The sequence below is a fragment of the Ornithorhynchus anatinus genome, chromosome 13 (assembly GCF_004115215.2).
Source record: "Ornithorhynchus anatinus isolate Pmale09 chromosome 13, mOrnAna1.pri.v4, whole genome shotgun sequence".
In the NCBI taxonomy this organism is placed as follows: Eukaryota; Metazoa; Chordata; class Mammalia; order Monotremata; family Ornithorhynchidae; genus Ornithorhynchus; species Ornithorhynchus anatinus.
Genome location: NC_041740.1, coordinates 2,336,131 through 2,358,280, shown reverse-complemented (window position 1 = coordinate 2,358,280; position 22,150 = coordinate 2,336,131). Strand labels below are relative to the sequence as shown.

General features: G+C 55.1%; 1 protein-coding gene across 4 annotated transcripts in view; it reads right to left on the bottom strand.

Annotated features, from left to right (window-relative positions):
* The window catches only part of DHX30 (DExH-box helicase 30), a 34,924-nt gene that overhangs the window by 11,257 nt on the left and 1,517 nt on the right, over positions 1-22,150 (bottom strand). For 2 of the 4 annotated variants that reach the window (XM_029077896.2, XM_029077897.2), the window contains exons 2-5: positions 20,758-20,858; positions 17,269-17,324; positions 12,171-12,266; positions 292-422 (exon numbers count right to left, since the gene is read on the bottom strand). In XM_029077896.2, the coding sequence (XP_028933729.1) occupies positions 292-422; positions 12,171-12,266; positions 17,269-17,296 (255 nt within the window). In that variant the 5' untranslated portion in view covers positions 17,297-17,324; positions 20,758-20,858. Of the gene's footprint in view, positions 1-291; positions 423-5,729; positions 5,818-10,138; positions 10,168-12,170; positions 12,267-17,268; positions 17,325-20,757; positions 20,859-22,150 lie in introns of those variants that run through there. The other 2 variants (XM_029077899.1, XM_029077898.2) reach the window with 2 other exon arrangements.

Below are 22,150 nucleotides of genomic sequence, written 5' to 3'. Positions count from 1 at the left end.
ACTGGGCACCCAGTGGGCTTTGTGTCAGGTCCCACCCCCGGCTGTCCACCAGCCCCAGATAAGGTCGAGCCGGCCCGGCCTCTCTCGCTCTCTCTCTCTCCGCCTGTTTCCATGTACTGAGGCAGAGCCCGCTCTCCTTTTCCTTCTCCAAGCCCGGCTGGGCCTCCAATCCCCTGCTGACCTGCGTCCGCTGACAGTGAGTCCTCCGAGAGACACCCTCCCTCCACCCGCAAGCTCTATCCCGTAGAGGTCGGGGAAGGGAGGCGCCGGCTCGCTCCCGCCCCGCCGTACCTTTTTCTTCGGTCCATTGCTGTGGACATAAACCAATTTGTCCTTTGCGTGGGAGATGCCGAGGGCTCTTCCGATCACGCTGTTGAGAAGGTTTTTGGGCTGTGGGAATTCCTTCAGCAAGTCTCTGGAAGCTGAGGAGACACAACGACGGAGGCGTTAGATGTTTTTTTTCACAGGCGGACAGCTGCTGGGGGACAGAGAGGTCCGTGGCCGGGTTCTCGGGACGGGAAGAGTCTCGGGGTTGTGGGCGTTTTGACACCGTCTACACTTGGGGTGGGGTGGGCGGGTGTCATGGCACCGCCCGATGCCTTAGAGGAAGGGGCCCCCTGTGTGCCTCGCTTAGGGTGGCGGGGGGAACCCCCGCTCCTGCTTAACACTGCAGTGAGCGTCTCTCTTGGAACAAACAGCTCCCTGCTTCCAGACTCTGGAGCCTGGGCCCAAATGTATTCTCTTTAGGCGCCCTCTTCCCTGAGCATCCTGTTTTGTGGGTAAAAATAGGACCTACCCTCTGCCCCCCACCCCCCGAAAGCCAAGCTTGACTCGAAGGTCCAAACTCCTGGACCCGGAATGACCACTGGGGAGAACAGAGAGGGTATGGGGAGGGTTCCCCGAGGACAAGGGTCAGGAGAGTAATGACCCAATCTTCCTCCAAATATCCCCACACAGAAGTCACGGGGCTCAAGGGAGAGGTTTGGCAAAACGCCTCCTGCAGGGAGGGAAACTGAGGCAGGGAGAACGGAAGGCGCTGCTCATGGTCGCACAGGGGAAAGCGCTGAGCTCTAACCCCCAGCTTAAACATGACCCCGTCACCTCCCTGGACCCCTGCGAACTCTGGGCCTACCAGACTGACCCAAGGCTTTTCTCCCTAAACACCGGGAAGTTACAATTTACATCCTGGGTGTAAAAGGCCAACTTCCCTCCAGTGATCTGTGAGCTTGGGAAAGTTCCTAAGCACGAGGCCGTTCACCGGGGAGTGACGGTCCTGTGAAATTCCCTGCATCTTCCTCATTTCCCTGCTGCCTACAGGAGATGCCAGCCAGAAGCCAACTCCTCTCCCCAAGGGCGAAGAGGGGGTTTTCTTAGCCAAAAGACACTAAGGAGGAGGAAAAGAAGTTCGGGAGAGAAAAGCGTGAGGAGCTGAGCGCGTGACGCTTATTGTCTTCAAGCACCAGAGATGTTCAGCATCGGAACGGGAAGTGAGAACGTAGGAGCCGTGAGGGCGGGGACTGCTTCTTTCCACTCTTCCGCCTGCACCGCAGAGCCTAACACTGTGCTCTGCACAGAGTTGGAGCTGAATAAATGTCACTGCTGTTGTTGACGCTGCCGCTCAGAGCCCGGAGGGAGAAGCACCCCATCGGGAGGCCGCCTCAATTACCAAGGGGCTCTGAGTTTGAGCGCAAATGAATTACTGACCTTCGAGTCACAGGCTGCATAAACTCAAGAGCCAGAGAAACGACTGAGGGGGAATCTCTTGGGTTGCCCAGGAGCCCCACTTCGCAGAGGGAGGCATTTGGGAGCAGGCTGCTTTACCCCAGAGCTCCCCATTCTTTAATCAAGGAAGCAGTGTGGAAAGAACTCAGGCCGGGGAGTCAGAGGACGTGGGTTCTGATCCCAGCTCCGCTACCTGTCTGCTGCAGGCCGCTGGGCAAGTCCCTTCGCCTCTGTGGGCCTCGGTTCCCTCATCTGTAAAATGGGGATTAAGACTGTGAGCCCCATGTGGGTCAGAGATTGTGCGCTCGGAACGGTGTAAGCCTTTAAAAAATACCACGATCATTATTATTATTCGCAAGAATAAGAGGCAGAAGATGAGACCCATGAGAACTATTGGTCCCGGGATGCAATGGGTTGCCAACTGCATCCAGCAAGAAGGGAACCCGTAGCCAGATAGGATCAAGATTGAGGGTTTCCCCCTCCGCACCCACAACGAGACCCCCATCCCATCCTGATTTCCACCTCCCCGGAGGGAGAGGGAACAGCACCCTCAGCTTGAGGCCTCAGATAACCTCAAGTAGCTCTTGCTACAGCAGGGACTCTGAATCACCGAGAGCCTGAAATTCTGCCCCTCTGGCCACAGCTCCCTATTGACTTTTGCTTTTATTTTACGCAATATGTCCTTGTCCTGGTCACTTTAATGTTTCATTTTATTTTTTATGGTATTTGTTAAGCGCTTACTGCATGCCAGGCCCGGTACGGAGCGGCGGAGTAGGTGGAAGATAATCGGGTTGGACACTGTCCACGTCCCATCGGGGATTCACAGTCTTAATCCCCATTTTACAGATGAGGGAACTGAGGTGCAGAGAGTTGCCCGAGGTCACACAGCAGACAAGCGGAGGAGCCGGGATTGGAACCCAAAGCCTGCGCTCTTTCCACTGAGCCGCACTGCTTCTCCTTATATTGCTTCCAGTTGTGTCCGGCTCCAGTCCCCTCCCCGACCTACATTCACAGATCGCGAGCCCCTCGAGGCATAGGGTCCGGGTCTCACTTCCCACTTGTGTTCTCTTTCCCAGCGCTCTGTAGAGTGCTCTACGCACAGAAAGTGCTTAATGGATAAATACTATTACTACTATGACTCGGGTTCCCACCCACAACTCCTGGCCGCCTGTTTCTCCCCTTCGATCCGGATTTACACCACCTTCGCCCTCCGAAGCTCTTCGCGGATCCGAGGGTATTCCTTAGCCCGCCACGGTTCTTCCGCGAAGGCTGTCCACCCGACTTGCCCCAGGTGTGGCTGACAACCGCCTTCCCCTCTTTCCCAACTGTCCCACCTCAGCCCTGCCCCGAGCTCCAATTTCAACCCGAGCCACTCGGGAATCCTTTGTCCCCGAATCCGTCGCCGACTCCCTTGCCTTCCTGGGCCATTTTCCTAGACGGTCCCCTTCTCCCAACCCCAGGGCGCCAGCTTGTTGTGGGCGGGGAATGCGTCTGCTTATTGTTCGGCTGTCCCCTCCCAAGCGCTTAGTACAGTGCTCTGCACACGGTAAGTGCTCAATAAACAGGACTGCACGAAGATCCTCTTTATCCCCAGAGCCCCAGTTCTGCTCAGTTCTCTAGACAGGAAGCTTGCTGTGGGCGGGGAACATGTCTGCTAACTGTTTTACTGTACTCTCTCGGCCAAATAGTACAGAGCTCTCAATATAAATAATAATGTTGGTATTTGTTAAGCGCTTACTATGTGCAGAGCACTGTTCTAAGCGCTGGGGTAGATACAGGGTCATCAGGTTGCCCCACGTGAGGCTCACAGTTAATCCCCATTTTACAGATGAAGGAACTGAGGCACAGAGAAGTGAAGCGACTTGCCCACAGTCACACAGCTGACAAGTGGCAGAGCCGGGAGTCGAACTCATGACCTCTGAGTCCGAAGCCCAGGCTCTTTTCCACCGAGCCATGCTAGTAAGCGCTCAAAAAATACCATTGATAGTGATATCTGTAATTTATTTATAATAACTTCTGACTCCCCATCTAGACTGAAGGCTCATTGTGGGTGGGGGACATATCTGCTAACTGTTGTATCGGACTCTCCCAAGTGCTTAGTACAGTGCTCTGCACAAAGTAAACACTCAATACATACCATTGATGGATTGTCATCCTTAATTTATTTATATTAATGCCTGTCTTCCCATCTAGAAGGGAAGCTCGTTGTGGACAAGGAAGATGTCTACCAACTGTTGTATCGTACTCTCCCAAATGCTTAGTCTGGTGCTCTGCACAGAGTAAGTGCTCAGTAAATACCATTGATGGATTCTCTAGCAGCCTGTAATTTTTTTTTTATTAATGCCCATCTCTTCCTCTAGGCTTTAAGCTTGTTGTGGGCAGGGAACGTGTCTGTTATAGCGCGCTCTTCCAAGGGCTTAGTACAGTGTTCTGCACGGAATAAGAGCTCGATAACAATTCAATCGTATTTACTGAGCGTTTGCTGTGTGCGGAACACCGTACTAAGCGATGGATACTCTGGCACGGCAGAGTGGATAGAGGGTGGGTCTGGGAGTCGGGAGGTCACGGGTTCTAATCCTGCCTCCGCCACTTGTCTGCTGTATGACTTTGGGCAGGCCCACTTCACTCTTCTGTGCCTCAGTTCCCTCGTCTGCAAATGGGGATTGAGACTGTGAGCCCCACGTGGGCCTGTGTCCTAATCGGAATTACTTGTATCTACTCCAGCGCTTACTACGGTGGCTGGCACGTAGTAAGCGCTTGCCCGATAGCATCATTATTATTACTATTATTATTAGAGTCCCAGCCCCAGATAGACGATCCCGCTGAGCCTCCACCAACGCTCTGCACAAGCAGTGTGGCTTAGAGGCAAGAACCCGGGCTTGGGAGGCACAGGTCGTGGGTTCTAATCCCGGCTCGGCCACTTTGTCAGCTGGGTGACTTCGGGCCAGTCGCTTCTCTGGGCCTCAGTAGCCTCATCTGTCAAATGGGGATCAAGCCTGTGAGCCCCCACCTGGGTCAACCTCTCACCTTACCTCTCCCCCAGCGCCCGGCACGGAGTAAGCGCTTAACAAACACCGCCCGCGTTATTATAAATAATGTTGGTATTTGTTAAGTGCTTACTATTCATTCATTCATTAGTATTTAATAATAATAATAATAATAATAATAATGTTGGTATTTGTTAAGCGCTTACTATGTGCAGAGCACTGTTCTAAGCCCTGGGGTGGACACAGGGGAGTCAGGTTGTCCCACGTGGGGCTCCCAGTCTTAATCCCCATTTTACAGATGAGGGAACTGAGGCACAGAGAAGTGAAGTGACTTGCCCACAGTCACACAGCTGACAAGTGGCAGAGCTGGGATTCGACCTCATGAGCCCTGACTCCAAAGCCCATGCTCTTTCCACTGAGCCACGCTACTGAGCGCTTACTATGTGCAGAGCACTGTACTAAGCGCTTGGAATGAACAAGTCGGCAACAGATAGAGACAGTCCCTGCCGCTTGACGGGCTTACGGTCTAATCGGTCTTACAGTCTACTATGTGCAGAGCACTGTTCTAAGCACTGGGGTAGATACAGGGTAATCAGGTCGTCCCACGTGAGGCTCCCGGTTAATCCCCATTTTACAGATGAGGTAACCGAGGCACAGAGAGGTGAAGTGACTTGCCCACAGTCACCCAGCTGACAAGTGGCAGAGCCGGGAGTCGAACCCATGACCTCTGACTCTGAAGCCCGGGCTCTTTCCACGGAGCCAGGCGGCTTCCCGCTTATCACAGCGCTTGGCACATAGTAGGCGCTTAACGAAGGCCGTTATCATGATGGAGGGGCCGGGTGCGAAACGTGGTGCTCAGCCTTTGGGAAAGGCCGCGACGGCAGGGGTGGCGATGCCGCTCCCCGCCGACAGGGGGCGCGCGGCCTGGCGGACCGCCCTTCATTCATTCATTCAACCATTCATTCATTCACCGGGATTTCCCTTCCCCCAGCACCCCTCCCCCCCCCGGCCGCTCCTCACCGTTCACCATGTTCCCGACCCCCGGCGGCGGCTGCTAATCGGGCCCCCGGGGCTGCGACAGCCCGCCCCGCCGCCCCGGTGGCGGCCCCGCCGCTGATGCTCGGAGCCGCCCGGCGGCCGCCATCGCCCACTCCGCCCACGCCCGCGTGGGGGCGCTGGCGGCCGCCCGGCCAGGGCGCAGGCGCAGTGCCGCGCTCCCGCCCGCGCGCGCGGCCCCTCCTCTCTCGCGCTCCCGCCACGCGTGCGCACGCGAGGGTCAGGAGAGGCCCGCCTGTACAGCGCTCCCTCCGGCCCGGAGGGCTCGTTGCGGGCCCCGGGGCCTAAGGACCCCAACGCTGGGCCCTGAAGGGGGACAAATAATAGTAATTCTTCTTATTATTACGGTATTTGTTCGGCGTTTATTATGTGCCAGGCACTGTTCTACGCACTGCGGTGGTTAATAATAACTAGGGCATTTGTTAAGCGTTTACTATGTGCCAGTTTTCTAAGTGTTGGGGTGGGTAATAATAATAACTCGGGGATTTGTTAAGCGCTTACTATGTGGCAGGCACTGTTCTAAGCGCTGGGGTGGATAATAATAATTAGGGTATTTGTTAAGCGCTTACTATGGGGCAGGCACCGTTCTAAGCACTGGGGTGGATAATAATAATACTTAGGGTATTTGTTAAGCTCTTACTATGTGCCAGGCACTTTTCCAAGTGCTGCGGTGGAAAATACTTAGGGTATTTTTTAAGCGCTTACTATGTGATGGGCACTTTTCTAAGCGCTGTGGTGGATAATAATAATTCTTAGGATATTTGTTAAGCGCTTACTATGTGCCAGGCACTTTTCTAAGCTCTGCAGTGGATAATTATAATAATTAGAGTATTTGTTAAGCACTTACTATGTGCCAGGCACTGTTTTAAGCACTGCAATGGATAATAATAATACTTAGGGTATTTGTTAAGCGCTTACTATGTGATTGGCACAGTTCTAAGCACTGGGGTGGATAATAATAACAATACTTATGGTATCTGTTAAGCACTTACTATGTGACATGCACTGTTCTAAGCACTGGGCTGGGGAGGCCCAGAGAAGTAAACGGGGTGGACACAGACCCTGTCCCCTATAAGGCTCATGGTCTTAATCCCCATTTTATAGATGAGGGAACTGAGGCACAGAGAAGTGAAGTGTCTTGCCTAAGGTCACACAGCAGACAAGTGGCAGAGTCGGAATTGGAACCCATGGCCTTCTGACTCCCAGGCCCAGGCTCTATCCATCAGGCCACGCTGCTTTTCAAGGAAGCAAGGTGGGAAAGGGAGATGAGGGAGAACAAGGCCTGGAACGGGGTCTGGGTATACCAACCCCCGGGCCTTCTTCCTGTCGCTGGGGCCGGGCTTCTGGGCAAGATCGAGCATGAATGGGACACTTTTCCAAAGGGGGAGAAAGAGGCAGGCGGGCTCCGGCAATCCTACGCTTTACCCTGTGGCAGGCCCCACTGATTACGGTATTCATTAAGCACTTACTATGTGCCAAGCAATGTTCATTAGACCCCTCTCTTCCACCGCTCCTTCCCGAAAACCAGATTCAAGCACCGAAGTCCACAGCATCCCCCTATACCGACAAGGCTAGTGTTTTGGGGGGTTGATCAGGCTGCTCTCCCCTCCCGCTGCAGTCAGGTGGCTTCTGTTCCCCCTTGGCCTCCCCACCTCCTCATATCCCACTCTGATTCCGGCACAAGCTCCTGGCACACGTGCCAGGTAAGGGGAGTGAAGAGGGAATACGGCTTCCCCTCACCCACAGCAGACTGGCACGTTGTAGGGATCTGAGTGCCCAGTGTCTCCCTGGCTCTGTGATTCTGAGCCCCAGAGGGCATCTTTTGGGCTGAGGGGTGTGGGGATAGGGGAGTTTGATTTGGGCCCGGAGTTGTCATGCCTCACTGGTTCTGCCCGATCCCTGGGCTCCAGGCCCTGGCACCTTGCTCCTGTAAGTGAGCCGGCCCTGTGGGGAAAGAGGCAGTGGGGTAGCTTAAATTGCCGGGTCCCGCCCTCATCGAAGGGTTCAAAAGTCAGGCAGGGCCTTCCCCTCCGGCCCGGCACGGAAAGAGGAAGTGGCACGGTTCACTGCAGCCCGGCTTCACCCCGGGGTTCGATGCCCAAGTCAGATCTCCGGGGCGACCGACCGCCGCTCCTTCGCAACCTTGAAAGGGGAAGTCAGAAGGCGATGTTCTCGATCATTTGACGGTTCAGGGCGTCTGTGATCCATCAGGGCCCCCAAGCTTGTCCCCTCTCCAGCCATCCGGCAAGTTCTTCTGAGCGCCTTGCATCCTTCCCTCTTGGCTGGTCGGCAGCCACCTGGGAGGTGGGGGCCGAACCAGAACCGGCTGGATCTCCAACGGCCTGAAGCCAACGCCAACGGAACACGCTGGGGAAACGCCCTGGTGGATGCCACCCCGGGGGGGCCGCTGGCTCTTCAGTTGGCGACGTCGCCCGGCCGTAGGTCCCGATCCCCTCTCTGGGCATCGGGAGAGAGACGAGTTCCGGGGAAGCTCCTGTTTGAGGGTCCTCACGGAGAGGAGCTGCCATCCCACCACAGTCCAAGAAGGCGGGCTGCGGCTGGCGTCACCAAAGGAAAACGACTTCTCGTTCACCTTCACCCAGATGAGGAGGAAGGGGAAAGGGGGGCTTGGGGCAGACGGCCAACGGCACGTCCTCAGCAACTCACCTCCGAGGAGCCAAAGTCACACCTGGCCAACGTGGGGCCCGGCCAGGTTCGTTGGGGAAATGCATCCTGGGCTTTCCCTGACTGAACTAGAATGGATGTCCCGTCCTCAGTGCTAAGATGGTCTCCCCTCTCGAGGCCTGGTTTTCCCGAGACGCAGGATGAGGGTTCTCTGAAGCACGATTTGGTCAGAGGCAGGCACGTAGGCGGCCTTGCTCCCCAGAAGACGTTTTCTGGCAGTGACCTCTTCTTGCGCTCACCAATCCTGAACTGTGGAAGCTCCTTGAGGGCGGGAACCACACTTATCGAACTTGCCTCCTTTAGCGTCGGCTCCGGCATCTGTCTCCCGGGCGAGGGTGACGAGAGGGTGGGGTGGAACTGACTGGCGAGGCAGGCTCTTCGGCTCCTCGAGGGTACAGCCGAGGTCCGACGGTGGGCCTGGGACAGACTCACAGAGAAAGGGACCAGACCCTGCTCCTTGGATGGAGGGCTCAGTGGAGTTTGGTTGGCCAGAGGGGGAAGCATTCCGGGCTTCTCGTTCGGTGACGGGGGTTGGACAATTTTCCTCCTTCTGGTGACAGCTCGCCTCAAGCAACCACCGGGGAGGGGCCTCTGAGGGGGTCCCTGCTCCTGGCCTCGTCTCCGGAGTCAGGTGACCGGATGATGACGATGCTTCGGAGGCAAGAGGGGTGTCTGGATGCTTCTGCTGTCTAGCCTGGCGCTTCCCCTTCGAGTCCTGGAGTAGTAACAGCTTTATCTGCGCCCCTCTACAGTGAGGCAGGAGATATCTGGCAGGGACTCTGTAGCTGAACCGTGTCCCTTAGGGCAATATCAACAGATGCCATCCACGCCCCCTCCCCCTGGCTCCGGCTCCTCAAAACTCCCGGGAAATTTCTGTTCTTTGAACTGAGTGCGGATGTGAAGGAAACCGATATCCCTTTCCTGGGGGGGGGGGGGGGGGGGGGCGGCATTTTGTCTTAAAGAGCCCCCCTGGGCTCGCTGACCTTGTGGGACGAGGGAACCGCGGCGTGAGGGAGGAGGCAGAGTGGAACTAGGGGGCAAATGGACAACTGTAGGGTCGTGAGGTCTCATCCCACTTCTCCTGCATTTCTGTGTGACCGTGGGGGAGCGGATGCCCTGCTCTCTGCCTCAGTTTCCTCATTCGTACACCGGAGAGACTGTGACGGACCTGATTCCGGGGGGTGGGGACGGGGAACAGTTAATGCAAATGATAGGGATGTACGTTTTTGCCAAAGGAAAGCGCTATAGAGATGCAACCCAATCCCAACGCTGGCTATTAAGCGTCTCCCTCCACGGAGCCAACGCTTACGTTTCCAGCTAAGAAAAATGAAAGGGAAAACCAAAAGAAAAAAGAAAAAAAGGGGGGGGGTGGCTGAGAAGCACACATCTGTGGATGCTTTCTGGAGTCACGGCTGCAAGGTGAGCAGATTTGGCCCGCAGGAGCCTCTGTACCCACCCTCCCTCGCCCGGGGGAAGGGAGGAGGCTCCGTTGGGGCTGAGCTGTGCAGACCCCGGGGGGGGGATGGGGAGGGGGCGGACAGGCTGCGGGGGGAGTGACGCTCTCCACTGCACGTGCTCAAGGAGGCATCGCCCGACCCCGCTTGGCTGGGACCGGGGGGGGAGAGGGAGCCCCCCAAACTATTTCCAAGCTTAGCCAAAGCGCATCCGCTGCTCTGAGAGCCACTCACCTGCCATGTTGGAAATGTTAACGTTCAGCCTTTTCGAGTTACAGGGCATTTTAAGAAAGAAAAAAAAGAAGGGGCGATCAACTCTTTTGGCTTGCAACGGGAGGGGTGCGGGGGCAGGGGGGAAGGGGTTGGCGTTTCTTGCAAACTCTCACCTCAAACGCTCCCCGAGGTCTGGTTTTCTCCCAGGTCCCCCTTCGGGCTGAGCCCAAATTTGGGGAAACGTTCCCCGGAGAATGTTTATTTTTTTTGGGGGGGTGGGGGTTTATTTGCCACTAGGGATGAGTGAAAGGGCGGGTTGGGTGAGAGGGCTTTTTGGAATGGAAGTTACACTCAGAACGCCTGCTCTGGCAAAATACGGTGCTATTGGACTCCCGAGTGGGTTTACTGAGGTATGTCGTCTTCAAAGCACTTTACGGGGCACTGAAGCTGGCCCCATTCCTATCATGGAGTTAGTTAGCCCTAAGAGTCACATCTATTCCCTCCTCAAATGTATTCTCGGCCACTTCCTCTGGCAAGAGAAGCAGCGTGGGCCCAGTGGCTACAGCCCGGGTCCGGGAATCCGAAGGACCTGGGTCCTAATCCCGGCTCCGCCACTTGTGACCTCGGGAAAGTCACTTTGTTTCTCCGTGCCTCGGTACCTTCATCTGTAAAATGGGGATTAAGACTGAGACAGGGACCGTTTCCGACCCGATTTGCTTGTATTCCCTCCGGCACTTAATACAGTGCCTGGCACGTAGTAAGCAATGAAATAATAATAATTGTGGTATTTGTTTAAATCGCTTGACCTTTTTGGGCCTCAGTTTCCTCACCTTAAAAAGGGAGGTTATTAATCCTGGTGGGGTTTTGGGGATGGGGGATCTGCTCCCTAAGCAGCTTGGCTTATTGGAAAGAGCACGGCTTGGGAGTCAGAGGTCGTGGGTTTCTAATCCCGGCTCTGCCCCTTGTCTGCTGGGCCACTTAACTTCTCTGGGCCTCAGTTACCTCATCTGTAATATGGGGATGGAGACTGTGAGCCCCACGTGGGACAACCTGATTACCCTGTATCTACCCCAGCGCTTAGAACAGTGCTTGGCACCTAGCAAGCGCTTAAATACCATAATCATCACCACCATCGTCACCCCGCTTCCAGCTCCACAGCACTTAAGTCCATATCTGTAATTTCATTTAGTTTTATTAATGTCTGTCTCCCCGCCTCTAGACTGTGAGCTATTTGTGGGCAGGGACTGTGACTGTTTATTATTGTACTGCACTTTCCCAAGCGCTCAGTACAGTGTTCCGCACCCAGCAAGCACTTAATAAAAATGACTGGATGAATGAATGAACAAATGGAGAACCGACGCGAGAGGGTCTGGCAAAAGAAAAGTGCTTTTCAGACCTGGCAAGGACCTAAGGGTTGGGGGAAGAAGAATGTCCGTTGAGGCGCTTAGGACGTCTGCGCCCTGTTTCTGGGGACCTGGTGCAGCCCCTTCCGTCTGCCTGGGGCAGAACTGTGCAGAACTGGATGTCGGTAAAGTGCTTTGAAGCTCCTCGATGAGGATTTGGGCCGAGGGGAGGCCGTTTGCTGGTAGAGGGGGCCCGCTAGACAACGGGGGAGGCGTTTGGCTCCGCTCGCCCCTTAGCACCTCTCCCTGCCGTGTGCCCTGTGAGCTGGCCTGCATGCACCATGCATTCGGTGCCCGGGGGGGCTCGCCTCAGCGTCGATCCCTCCAAAGGCAAGAGGAAAGACGCGCGGCTCCGCTCGCCCCCAGAGCACCTCTCCCTGCCGTGCGCCCCGTGCCCTAGTCCTGCATGCACCATGCATTCGGTGCCCGGGCGTCCCGGGGGACACCCGCGGCCCGGCCCCGCTGCCCACCGCTTCCTGGCACGGGCGAGGCTCAAGGGAGGCGCTTGCGGGTCTGAGGGGCGGCGACCGTCGCGGCCAAATGCGCCCGGACTCCGGCCGGGAGGGGGTCGCCCTGGCTCCAAGCCTCGGGCGGCCCCGCTGTTCCCTCCCGGCTCCGCGTGGGTGCTGGAGGCTCGGCTCCTCTCTTACCCCGAGAGATGGCCCCTCCGGGGGCGGCGTTGACGCAGAGCGGTGGAAGGCGGGGTGGGGGGAGTTTGCACTGGTGCTGCCTGTGCTGGGCCCGATCTGCAGAGGGGAAAACACGGGATGTCGGTCAGTGGGGCCGGGGTGGACGACCCCAAGAGTGTGGCTTAATGGAAAGAGCCTGGACCCGGGCCTGGACCTGGCCTCTAATCCCGGCTCCATCACTTGTCTGCTGGGTGACCCCGGGCCAGCTGCTTCACTTCCCTGGGCCTCAGTTCCCTCATCTGGAAAATGGGGATTAAGACCTTGAGCTCCGTGTGGGACAGGGACTAGGTCCAACTTGATTATTACTGCAGTTACCTGAGCTTGGCGCACAGCAAGCACTTAACAAATTCCATTAAAAAACAGAGGCGATGAAGCAGTGAGGAGGGGGAGAAGAAGATGACTCGCACCTCCGGCCCCTCTCCCTTCCTCGGTCTATCAGTGGTATGTATTGAGCGCTTACTATCTCCTCCCTCACCAACTCTGAAATCCCTCTCTCTGACCATAACCTTCTCACCTGCCTCATCTCTCACACTCCCTCCCCGTGCAAATCTTCGCTACTGCCCCACAGAGACCTCCGCTCTCTCGATCCCATCCGTCTTTCCAATAGCATCTCTCCTCACCTTGCCGCCCTGTCCTCTCTTCCCACTCTCGACGATCGGGTCTCCGCTCTCAACTCCACCCTCTCTACTCATCTCGACTCTCTCGCCCCCCTTTCCCTCCGCCGCTCTCGCTCACTAACCCACAGCCCTGGATCGCCTCCTCCGTCCGCCTCCTACGCTCCTATGCTCGAGCTGCCGAGCGCTGCTGGCGAAAGTCCAAGCACCGAGCCGACCTCACACACTTCAAATTTATCCTTTCCTGCCTTAACTCTGCCCTCTCCTCCGCCAGGCAAACCTTCTTCTCCTCCCTCATCGACACCCATGCCCGTCACCCCCGCCGATTGTTCCGGACCTTTAACTCTCTCCTTAGGCCCCGTTCCTCCCCCTCCCCCATCTCTCACCCCCAATGATCTGGCCACCTATTTCCTCTCGAAAATCAACACAATCAAGCCTGAGCTCCCCAAAGTCACCCCTCCGCCTCTCCCCTCCCCCCCACCGACCCCCTCCCCTACTTTCCCATCCTTCCCTGCAGTATCCTCAGAGGAGATCTCCTCCCTCCTCGCAAGTGCCACCCCCTCCACCTGCGCCTCGGACCCCATTCCCTCTCACCTTCTTAAAACCATCGCCCCTGCCCTCCTACCTTCCTTAACTTCTATTTTTAACCACTCAATCTCCAATGGCTCCTTCCCCGCTGCCTTCAAACATGCCCACGTCTCCCCCATCCTAAAAAAACCCGCTCTTGACCCCACTTCCCCCTCCACTTATCGCCCTATCTCCCTACTACCCTTCCTTTCCAAAATCCTAGAACGAGTTGTCTACGATCGATGCCTAGAATTCCTTAACTCCCATTCTCTCCTAGACCCCCTCCGATCTGGCTTCCGTCCCCTCCACTCAACCGAGACTGCTCTCTCTAAGGTCACCCGTGACCTCCTTCTTGCCAAATCCAATGGCTCCTACTCCATTCTGATCCTCCTTGACCTCTCTGCTGCCTTTGACACTGTCGACCATCCCCTCCTCCTCCATACCTTATCTCACCTTGGCTTCACGGACTCTGTCCTCTCCCGGTTCTCCTCTTACCTCTCTGGGCGGTCATTCTCGGTCTCCTTTGCTGGAGCCTCCTCCCCCTCCCATCCTTTAACTTTTGGAGTTCCTCAAGGGTCAGTTCTCGGCCCTCTTCTGTTCTCCATTTACACTCACTCCCTCGGTGAACTCATCCGCTCTCACGGCTTTGACTACCATCTCTACGCAGATGACACGCAGATCTACATCTCCGCCCCTGTCCTCTCCCCCACCCTTCGGGCTCGCATCTCCTCCCGCCTCCGGGACGTCTCCACCTGGATGTCAGCCCGCCACCTAAAACTCAACATGAGCGAGACTGAGCTCTTCATCTTCCCTCCCAAACCCGGTCCTCTCCCGGACTTCTCTATCACCGTGGATGGCACGACCGTCCTTCCCGTCTCTCGGGCCCGCGATCTCGGTGTCATCCTTGACTCGTCTCTCTCGTTCACCCCACACGTCCTATCCGTTACCGAGACCTGCCGGTTTCACCTCTACGATATCGCCAAGATCCGCCCTTTCCTCTCCACCCAAACGGCTACCTTACCGCTACGGGCTCTCGTTATATCCCGGCTAGACTACCGTGTCAGCCTTCTCTCTGACCTCCCTTCCTCCTCTCTCGCCCCGCTCCAGGCTATTCTTCACTCCGCCGCCCGGCTCATCTTCCCGCAGAAACGATCTGGGCCTGTCACTCCCCTTCTTAAACAACTCCAGTGGTTGCCTATCGACCTCCGCTCCGAACAAAAACTCCTCACTCTAGGCTTCGAGGCTCTCCGTCACCTTGCCCCTTCCTACCTCTCCTCCCTTCTCTCTTTCTACCGCCCACCCCGCACGCTCCGCTCCTCCGCCGCCCACCTCCTCGCCGTCCCTCGGTCTCGCCCGTCCCGCCGTCGACCCCCGGGCCGCGTCCTCCCGCGGTCCCGGAACGCCCTCCCTCCTCACCTCCGCCAAACTGATTCTCTTCCCCTCTTCAAAACCCTACTTAAAAATCACCTCCTCCAAGAGGCGTCCCCAGACTGAGCTCCTCTTCCCCCTCTACTCCCTCTGCCATCCCCCCTTTACCTCTCCGCAGCTAAAGCCTCATTTTCCCCTTTTCCCTCTGCTCCTCCACCTCTCCCTTCCCATCCCCACGGCACCGTACTCGTCCGCTCAACTGTATATATTTTCGTTACCCTATTTATTTTGTTAATGAATTGTACATCGCCTCGATTCTATTTAGTTGCCATCGGTTTTTACGAGATGTTCTTCCCCTCGACTCTATTTATCGCCATCGTTCTCGTCTGTCCGTCTCCCCCGATTAGACCGTAAGCCCGTCAAACGGCAGGGACCGTCTCTATCTGTTGCCGACTTGTTCATCCCAAGCGCTTAGCACAGTGCTCTGCACATAGTAAGCGCTCAATAAATACTATTGAATGAATGAATACTGTGTGCAGAGCACTGTACTAAGTGCTCGGGAGAGTACAACAGATTTGTGTTCCTTGCCCACGACGAGCCTTGTCCTCTCTCCCCTTGGGCGCCACCAAAGCCCCCGGAGTGTTTTGTTTCGTGCTGTGGGGCGGGACGCAATCACTCCATCGGGGCAAGAGGGTGTCCATCCGGTGGTTGGGAAGCTGGGGATGAAATCTTAGCGGAAGCACGAGCCGCTGGGTGTTTGGGAAGTTTGTCCTTCCCCCCAAAAAAGTGTCACCTGGCTGCTGAAGGGAGGAGCGAATGGGTTGGGGGTCAGATGTGGCAGGAGAGGAAGGAATAGACTGCCTTACTCACTCCATTTATTCACCGCCCCTTCCAGCCCCACGGCACTTATGTCTACATCTGCCATTTATTTATTTATATTCACGCCTTCCCGACTAGACTAAATAATAGTATTTGTTAAGCGCTTACTATGTAATAATAATAATAATAATAATAATAATGTTGGTATTTGTTAAGCGCTTACTATGCGCAGAGCACTGTTCTAAGCGCTGGGGTGGACACAGGGGAGTCGGGTTGTCCCACGTGGGGCTCACAGTCTTAATCCCCATTTTACAGATGAGGGAACTGAGGCACAGAGAAGTTAAGTGACTTGCCCACAGTCACACAGCTGACAAGTGGCAGAGCTGGGATTCGAACTCATGACTTCGGACTCCAAAGCCCGTGCTCTTATGTGCCAGGCTGCAGTGAATACAACCAAATTGGGTTGGATACGGTCCCTGTTCATTCATTCAATAGTATTTATCGAGTGCTTACTATGTGCAGAGCACTGTACTAAGCACTTGGAATGTACAATTCGGCAACAGATAGAGACAATCCCTGCCCACTGACGGGTTTACAGTCTAATCTGTTCCTCATGGGACTCAGAATCTCCATCCCCATTTTACAGATGAGGGAACTGAGGCCCAGAGAAGAAGGGACTTGCCCAAGGTCAGCCAGCTGACAAGTGGCGGAGCCGGGATTAGAACCCACGACCTTCTGGCTCTCGGGCCTCTATCCGTTACGCCTTGCTGCTTCTCGGGGCGTGGAATGTGTCTGATTACTGTTACGGTGTCCTCTCCCAAGCTCTGCAAGCAATCGGCGTTCAATAAATACGACTGACCGAGACACCCATCTGAGCCGGGCTCCTCACGTTCCCTTCCACGTTGGAGATTTAATAATCCACTCGGGCCGTCATCAAGTGGCTTGCCTAGCGCTGAGGCCGGGGCTGTGTCTAGCAACCGGTCAAGGGCCAGGATCAAAGAGCCCCGGGCCCCGAGCACTTTCCCCTAGAGCGGGATGGTTAGGCAAGAGGGCAGCCGGGTGCTGCCCTGGGGCAGGGCATTTTACAGACTTGCGGTGGGCGGGGAGGTTGGACGTTTTGCCGGCCTCCTGGGTTCCAAGGGTGGAAAACTCAAGATGGTGAGTAGAGGGGCAACGCCGAGCCGGGACCACAGGTCACTCTGCCCGAATGGACCGAGTTCATTCATTCATTCAGTAGGCCCATGATACAACTAATAATAACAACGGTACTTGTTAAGCCCTTACTATGTGCCAGGCACTGAACTAAACGCTGAAGTGAATACAACCAAATTGGGTTGGACACTGTCCCTGTCCCCCATGGGACTCACAATCTCCAACCCCATTTTACAGATGAGGGAACTGAGGCCCAGAGAAGTGACTTGCCCAAGGTCACACAGCAGACACGTGGCGGATGCGGGATTAGAAGCCATGACCTCCTGATTCCCAGGCCTGTGCTCTATCGACTCCGCCATGCTGTTTCCCATGCTACCAGTCAAACCCTCTGTCCCGGCGTGGAATTCATGTGCTACCTTCCGGCTAGAGGATGTCGGTTCTGATCTCCTTCACCTCAGAGCCGAAGGAAAATGAAAATCTGGCAAGTCGGCTCTTGGTTCCACTCACCTTCCCCACCTAACCAGGCCTCCAGGTCTTACCTTTCCTAAATGAATCCAGGCTAAACATTTCTGTCAGAGTGAAATCAGCGGGAGTCCTGGGGAGAGAAAACAAAGGGCAGGAGGCCCCAAAGTCAGTATTTATTTATTGAATGGTATTTTAGAAGCGCTTAGAAAGCGCTTACTACGTGCCGGGCATTGTTCTAAGCGCCGGGTGGATGCAGGTTAATCAGGTTGGACACAGTCCCCGTCCCACATGGGGCCCACAGTGATGTTGGTATTTGTTAAGCACTTACTATGTGCAGAGCACTGTTCTAAGCGCTGGGGTAGATACAGGGTAATCAGGTTGTCCCACGTGAGGCTCACAGTTAATCCCCATTTTACCGCTGAGGTCACTGAGGCACAGAGAAGTGACTTGCCCACAGTCACACAGCTGACAAGTGCCAGAGCTGGGATTCGAACCCATGACCTCTGACTCCCAAGACCAGGCTCTTTCCACTGAGCCATGCTGCTTCTTCACAGTCTTAATCCCTCATTTTACAGATGAGGGAACCGGGGCCCCAGCGAAGTGAAGCGACTTGCCCAAGATCACCCGGCAGACAAGCGGCGAAGCCGGCATTAGAACCCGAGTCCTCCTGGCTTCCAGGCCCGGGTTCTCTCCACTGGGCCACACTGCTCCTCATCGGATACTGCCGGCCTAGTGACCCGAGGAAACTGATGGCGGAGCTCCCTGGGAGGGCAGCGAGCGTCATTCCGACGAGCAGGAAACCCGAAGCTCATTAGCGGTTTAAAGCTTCATTTTTACTATCGTGAAAATGAGCGGGGCGTTCATTCTCCTGTGAGGTAATGGCACTCTCCTGATGCTTTAATGGGAGAGCTTTCTCTCTTCTAAAACTACAAGAGGACTCACACAGGCATCGAGCTCCATCCCGGAAGCCTCTGCCTTTGCCAGACGAAGCCCTTTGTTTCCCCCTCTCCCCGGACTACGCGCTTGGCTGTGTAATGAGAGTCATCGTGGTTAAGCGCTTTACTTGGTACCAAGCACCGCTCTAAACCCTGGGGAGGTTGCCAGGTAATCAGGTTGGACAAAATCTCCATCCCACCGTTAGGCTCGCGGTCTCAATCCCCATTTTATAGATGAGGGAACCGCGGCCCTGAGAAGTTGAGTGACTTGCCCAAGGTCACGCAGCCGACAGGTGGAGGGGCCGGGATTAGGGCCCGGGTCCTTCTGGTCTCGCGGGCCCGGGCTCTTTCCACTAACAATAATAATAATAATAATGATGGCATTTGTTAAGCGTTACTATGTGCCGAGCACTGTTCTAAGCGCTGGGGGTAGACACAGGGGAATCAGGTTGTCCCACGTGGGGTTCACAGTCTTGATCCCCATTTTACAGATGAGGTAACTGAGGCACAGAGAAGTTAAGTGACTTGCCCAAAGTCACACAGCTGACAAGTGGCCGAGCCGGGATTCGAACCCATGAACTCTGACTCCAAAGCCCGTGCTCTTTCCACTGAGCCACGCTGCTTCTCGTGGCCTCGCCACTTCTGGACCGCGAGCTCGTTGTGTGCAGGGAGTGTGTCTAACGGCTCTACTATACTGGACACTCCCCCCCAAGGCTCAGTACTGTGCTCCGCACACAATAATCATTCAGTATATACCATCGATGAACTGCTTTTTGGCCCACACTTGCCGCTGAATCCTGACTTGATAAATATGAAGAGGAAGGCCCTCTCAAAAGGAAACCTCTTTAATGTTACAGTGGAAATACTATCCCCAACTTCCTGGATAATCAGGCCTAAAATACAACCAAAGAAGCAGTGTGGCTCAGTGGAAAAAGCCGGGGTTTGGGAGTTAGAGGTCATGGGTTCGAATCCCTGCTCTGCCACTTGTCAGCTATGTGACTTTGGGCAAGTCACTTCACTGGGCCTCAGTGACCTCATCTGGAAAATGGGGATTAAGACTGAGAGCTCCTCGTGGGACAACCTGATCACCTTGTATCCCCTTCCGGCGCTTAGAACAGTGCTTTGCACATAGTAAGCGTTTAACAAATACCATCATGATTATTTTTATACAACTACTTAGATTGTGAGCCCCATGCGGGACAGGGGCGCTGTCCAACCTGATTGACTTGTATCTACCCCAACGCTTAGAACGGTGTTTGACGCCTAGCGAGCGCTCAACGGAACACACACAAAAAAAGAAGATTAAGTTGTCTCTGATATGGACAGCCCTTGAGTCATACTGATTTACATTAAATGAAAATTGTAAATTCCTAGCATTCCATTCTGGCTACACTTCCCAGCCTGTGACCCAAGACGTCGTCGTGCAGGGAGACCCCAACCCACCGAAATCCTATACCGGTTCTCCAGAGTTGTCGCTCATCAATAATTTGGGGTGGTTCTACTTAGGTTGTGAGCCCCACGTAGGACCCGATGATCTATTCCAGTGCTCAGTACAGAGCTTGGCATGTGGTAAGCGTTTCACAATCATTTCGCCCCCTCCCTCAGTCCCGCTGCACTTACATACGTATCTGTAATTTATTTTTATTGACATTAATGTCTGTCTTCTCCCTAGGATTGTGGGCAGGGAGCACGTCTACCAACTCTGTTATACTGCACTCTCCCAAGCGCTTCGTACTGTGTTCCGCACATGGTAGGCGCTCAATAAGTACACTTGACCGATTGAACACCTTTAGAATCGGCCAATTAAAAAATCAAATAAGACCCTCATCGAAGAGTTCATTTTCATCGTGTCCTGATTTGCTAGAAATCTTCACTGTAAGACCTGCGTTCGTTGTGGAGTAAATTCTTTTGGAAACAGTGTCGCCACAAAAATGTTTTGGTGGCTACAAATCCAGTAAAATTTTCTTTGAGCGCCACTGTCCTTTACTCCCATAGGCCAAGACCCAACATCTACAAAAAGGCCTTCAGGTTGATGGCGCAGGATCGTAATGAAGGATGGAAAGAACACTTTCGTTTTTCAGGGCCACTTTCTAGCAGGTGAAATTTCCTGACCTCCGAATCTCCGGCATTGGGAAATACGCCGAGCTCGGCCCAGCTCCGATCGGTCTCTAGCCTGTTTGACTCTGTCGTCAGGAGTCCAGGTTTATCGCTTGAGAGTAATAACACCACTAATAAACGTGGTAATTGTGAAACGCTTTCTATGCGCTAAGTCCCGGGGCAGACAGATCATCAGATCCCACAAGGGGCTCAGGGTCTAAACAGCAGGGAGGGCGGAGATTGAGTCCCCATTCTGCAGGTGAGGGAACTGAGGCTCAGAGAAGGGAAGGGACTTCCTCGGAGGACGGAGATTGAGTCCCCATTCTGCAGGTGAGGGAACTGAGGCTCAGAGAAGGGAAGGGACTTGCTCAAGGTCACCCGGCGGGCAGGTGGCGGGGTCGGAATTAGAACCCCGGGCCTCTGGCTCCCAGGCTCGGACTCTTTCCGCTAGGCCGGGGTGTTTTTAATCCATCCAGCGCTCTGCAATCTGACAAAACTAAGAGGTCGGTTCTGATGATGGAGCCAACTTACCTTACAAGAGCAGCGAAAGTCTCGGAGTTCTGGAGTTTTGGATTGGGAACTGGATTATCACGGTCCTATTCCTCATCCCGAGGCTGGGCCTCCTCTTCGTCCTACAAAGTACGAGGTAACGTTAAATGACAGCTCTTAGAGGGAGGGTCAGTTTCTGTCATTTTTTTCTCCCCAGCGATATTTGTTACGCTCTGGGCTATAGACACTACACTAAACACCGTTACAGACGAGGGAACCGCGGCGGAGAAGTGAAGTGACCGGGCCAAAGTCACACGAGGGACAAGTAATCGAGAAGCAGTGTGGCCTAGTAGATAGAGCCGGGGCCTGGGAGTCGGACAGACCCGGTTCTAATCCCGGCTCCACCACCTACCCGAAGGGCGACCTTGGGCAAGCCACTTCACTACTCTGTGCCTCCGTTCCTTCGTCCGCCCAAACGGGGATTCGATTCCTATTCTGCCTCCCACGCGGATGGGGAGCCCTCTCTGAGAACCGATTATCTTGCTCAGTTCAGTGTTTAGTACAGAGCGAGCCTTTAACAAATACCGCGATTATTATTATTATGTGGCAGAGCCAGGAATAGAAGTCTTAGGTCCACGCTCTTTCCACTCGACCATGCTGCTTCCCAACTACAGCTACTCGTTCACCAAGGACGCATTCGGTTAGTGGCACAAAGGCCTTCAAAGCTGACTTCTTGGTCTTCCCTCGTTTCAACCTCGTCCCTTAGCCCCATCTCATCTCTCCTCACCGTTCAGGCAGCTCCCATCATCACCCCTGGACCAGGAGGGAAACCTCATCAGCATCACGATGACGGCGTTAAAGGCTTCCTTACGTGCCGCGCGCTGTGCGAAGCTCTGGGCCCGATCCGCGACAAGGCCATCGGATGGCCGCTGTCCCACAAGGGCCTCGCCCCGCGGGCGGTAGGGAGAGCCGGGCTTTTTAACGCCCATTTCTCAGGCGAGGAAACCGAGGTGAAGGGAGGTCACGTGCCTCGCCCAAAGGCACAGAGCGGGCCGGTGGCCGAGCTACGGCTAGAACCCGGGACTCCTGACACCCAGGCCCAGGTTTTCTCCACCGTTGCGATGCCATTTATCACTGGGGCGAGGGGGAGTTGACCTTCGGCCCCTAAAGGTACCTTCCGGAGCAGAAGGGGTCGTGCTACTGATGACATCCCCAGGCATTAGGGCCGACTCCTACGCCTGCTTAAATTCCGTTGCGGCGTTCAACGGAGCTGGCTGAAAGATAACGCACCCTCATCCTGGATGGAAAAGGTGCTACGAGATAACGCCATCAACGGGAGTTACTGTGCGCTTGCTGCGTGCCGGGCGCCGTACGAAGCGACTGGGAGAGTGCAACAGAGTGGCGGAGGCACGTCTCCTGGCCACGGCGAGCTTAC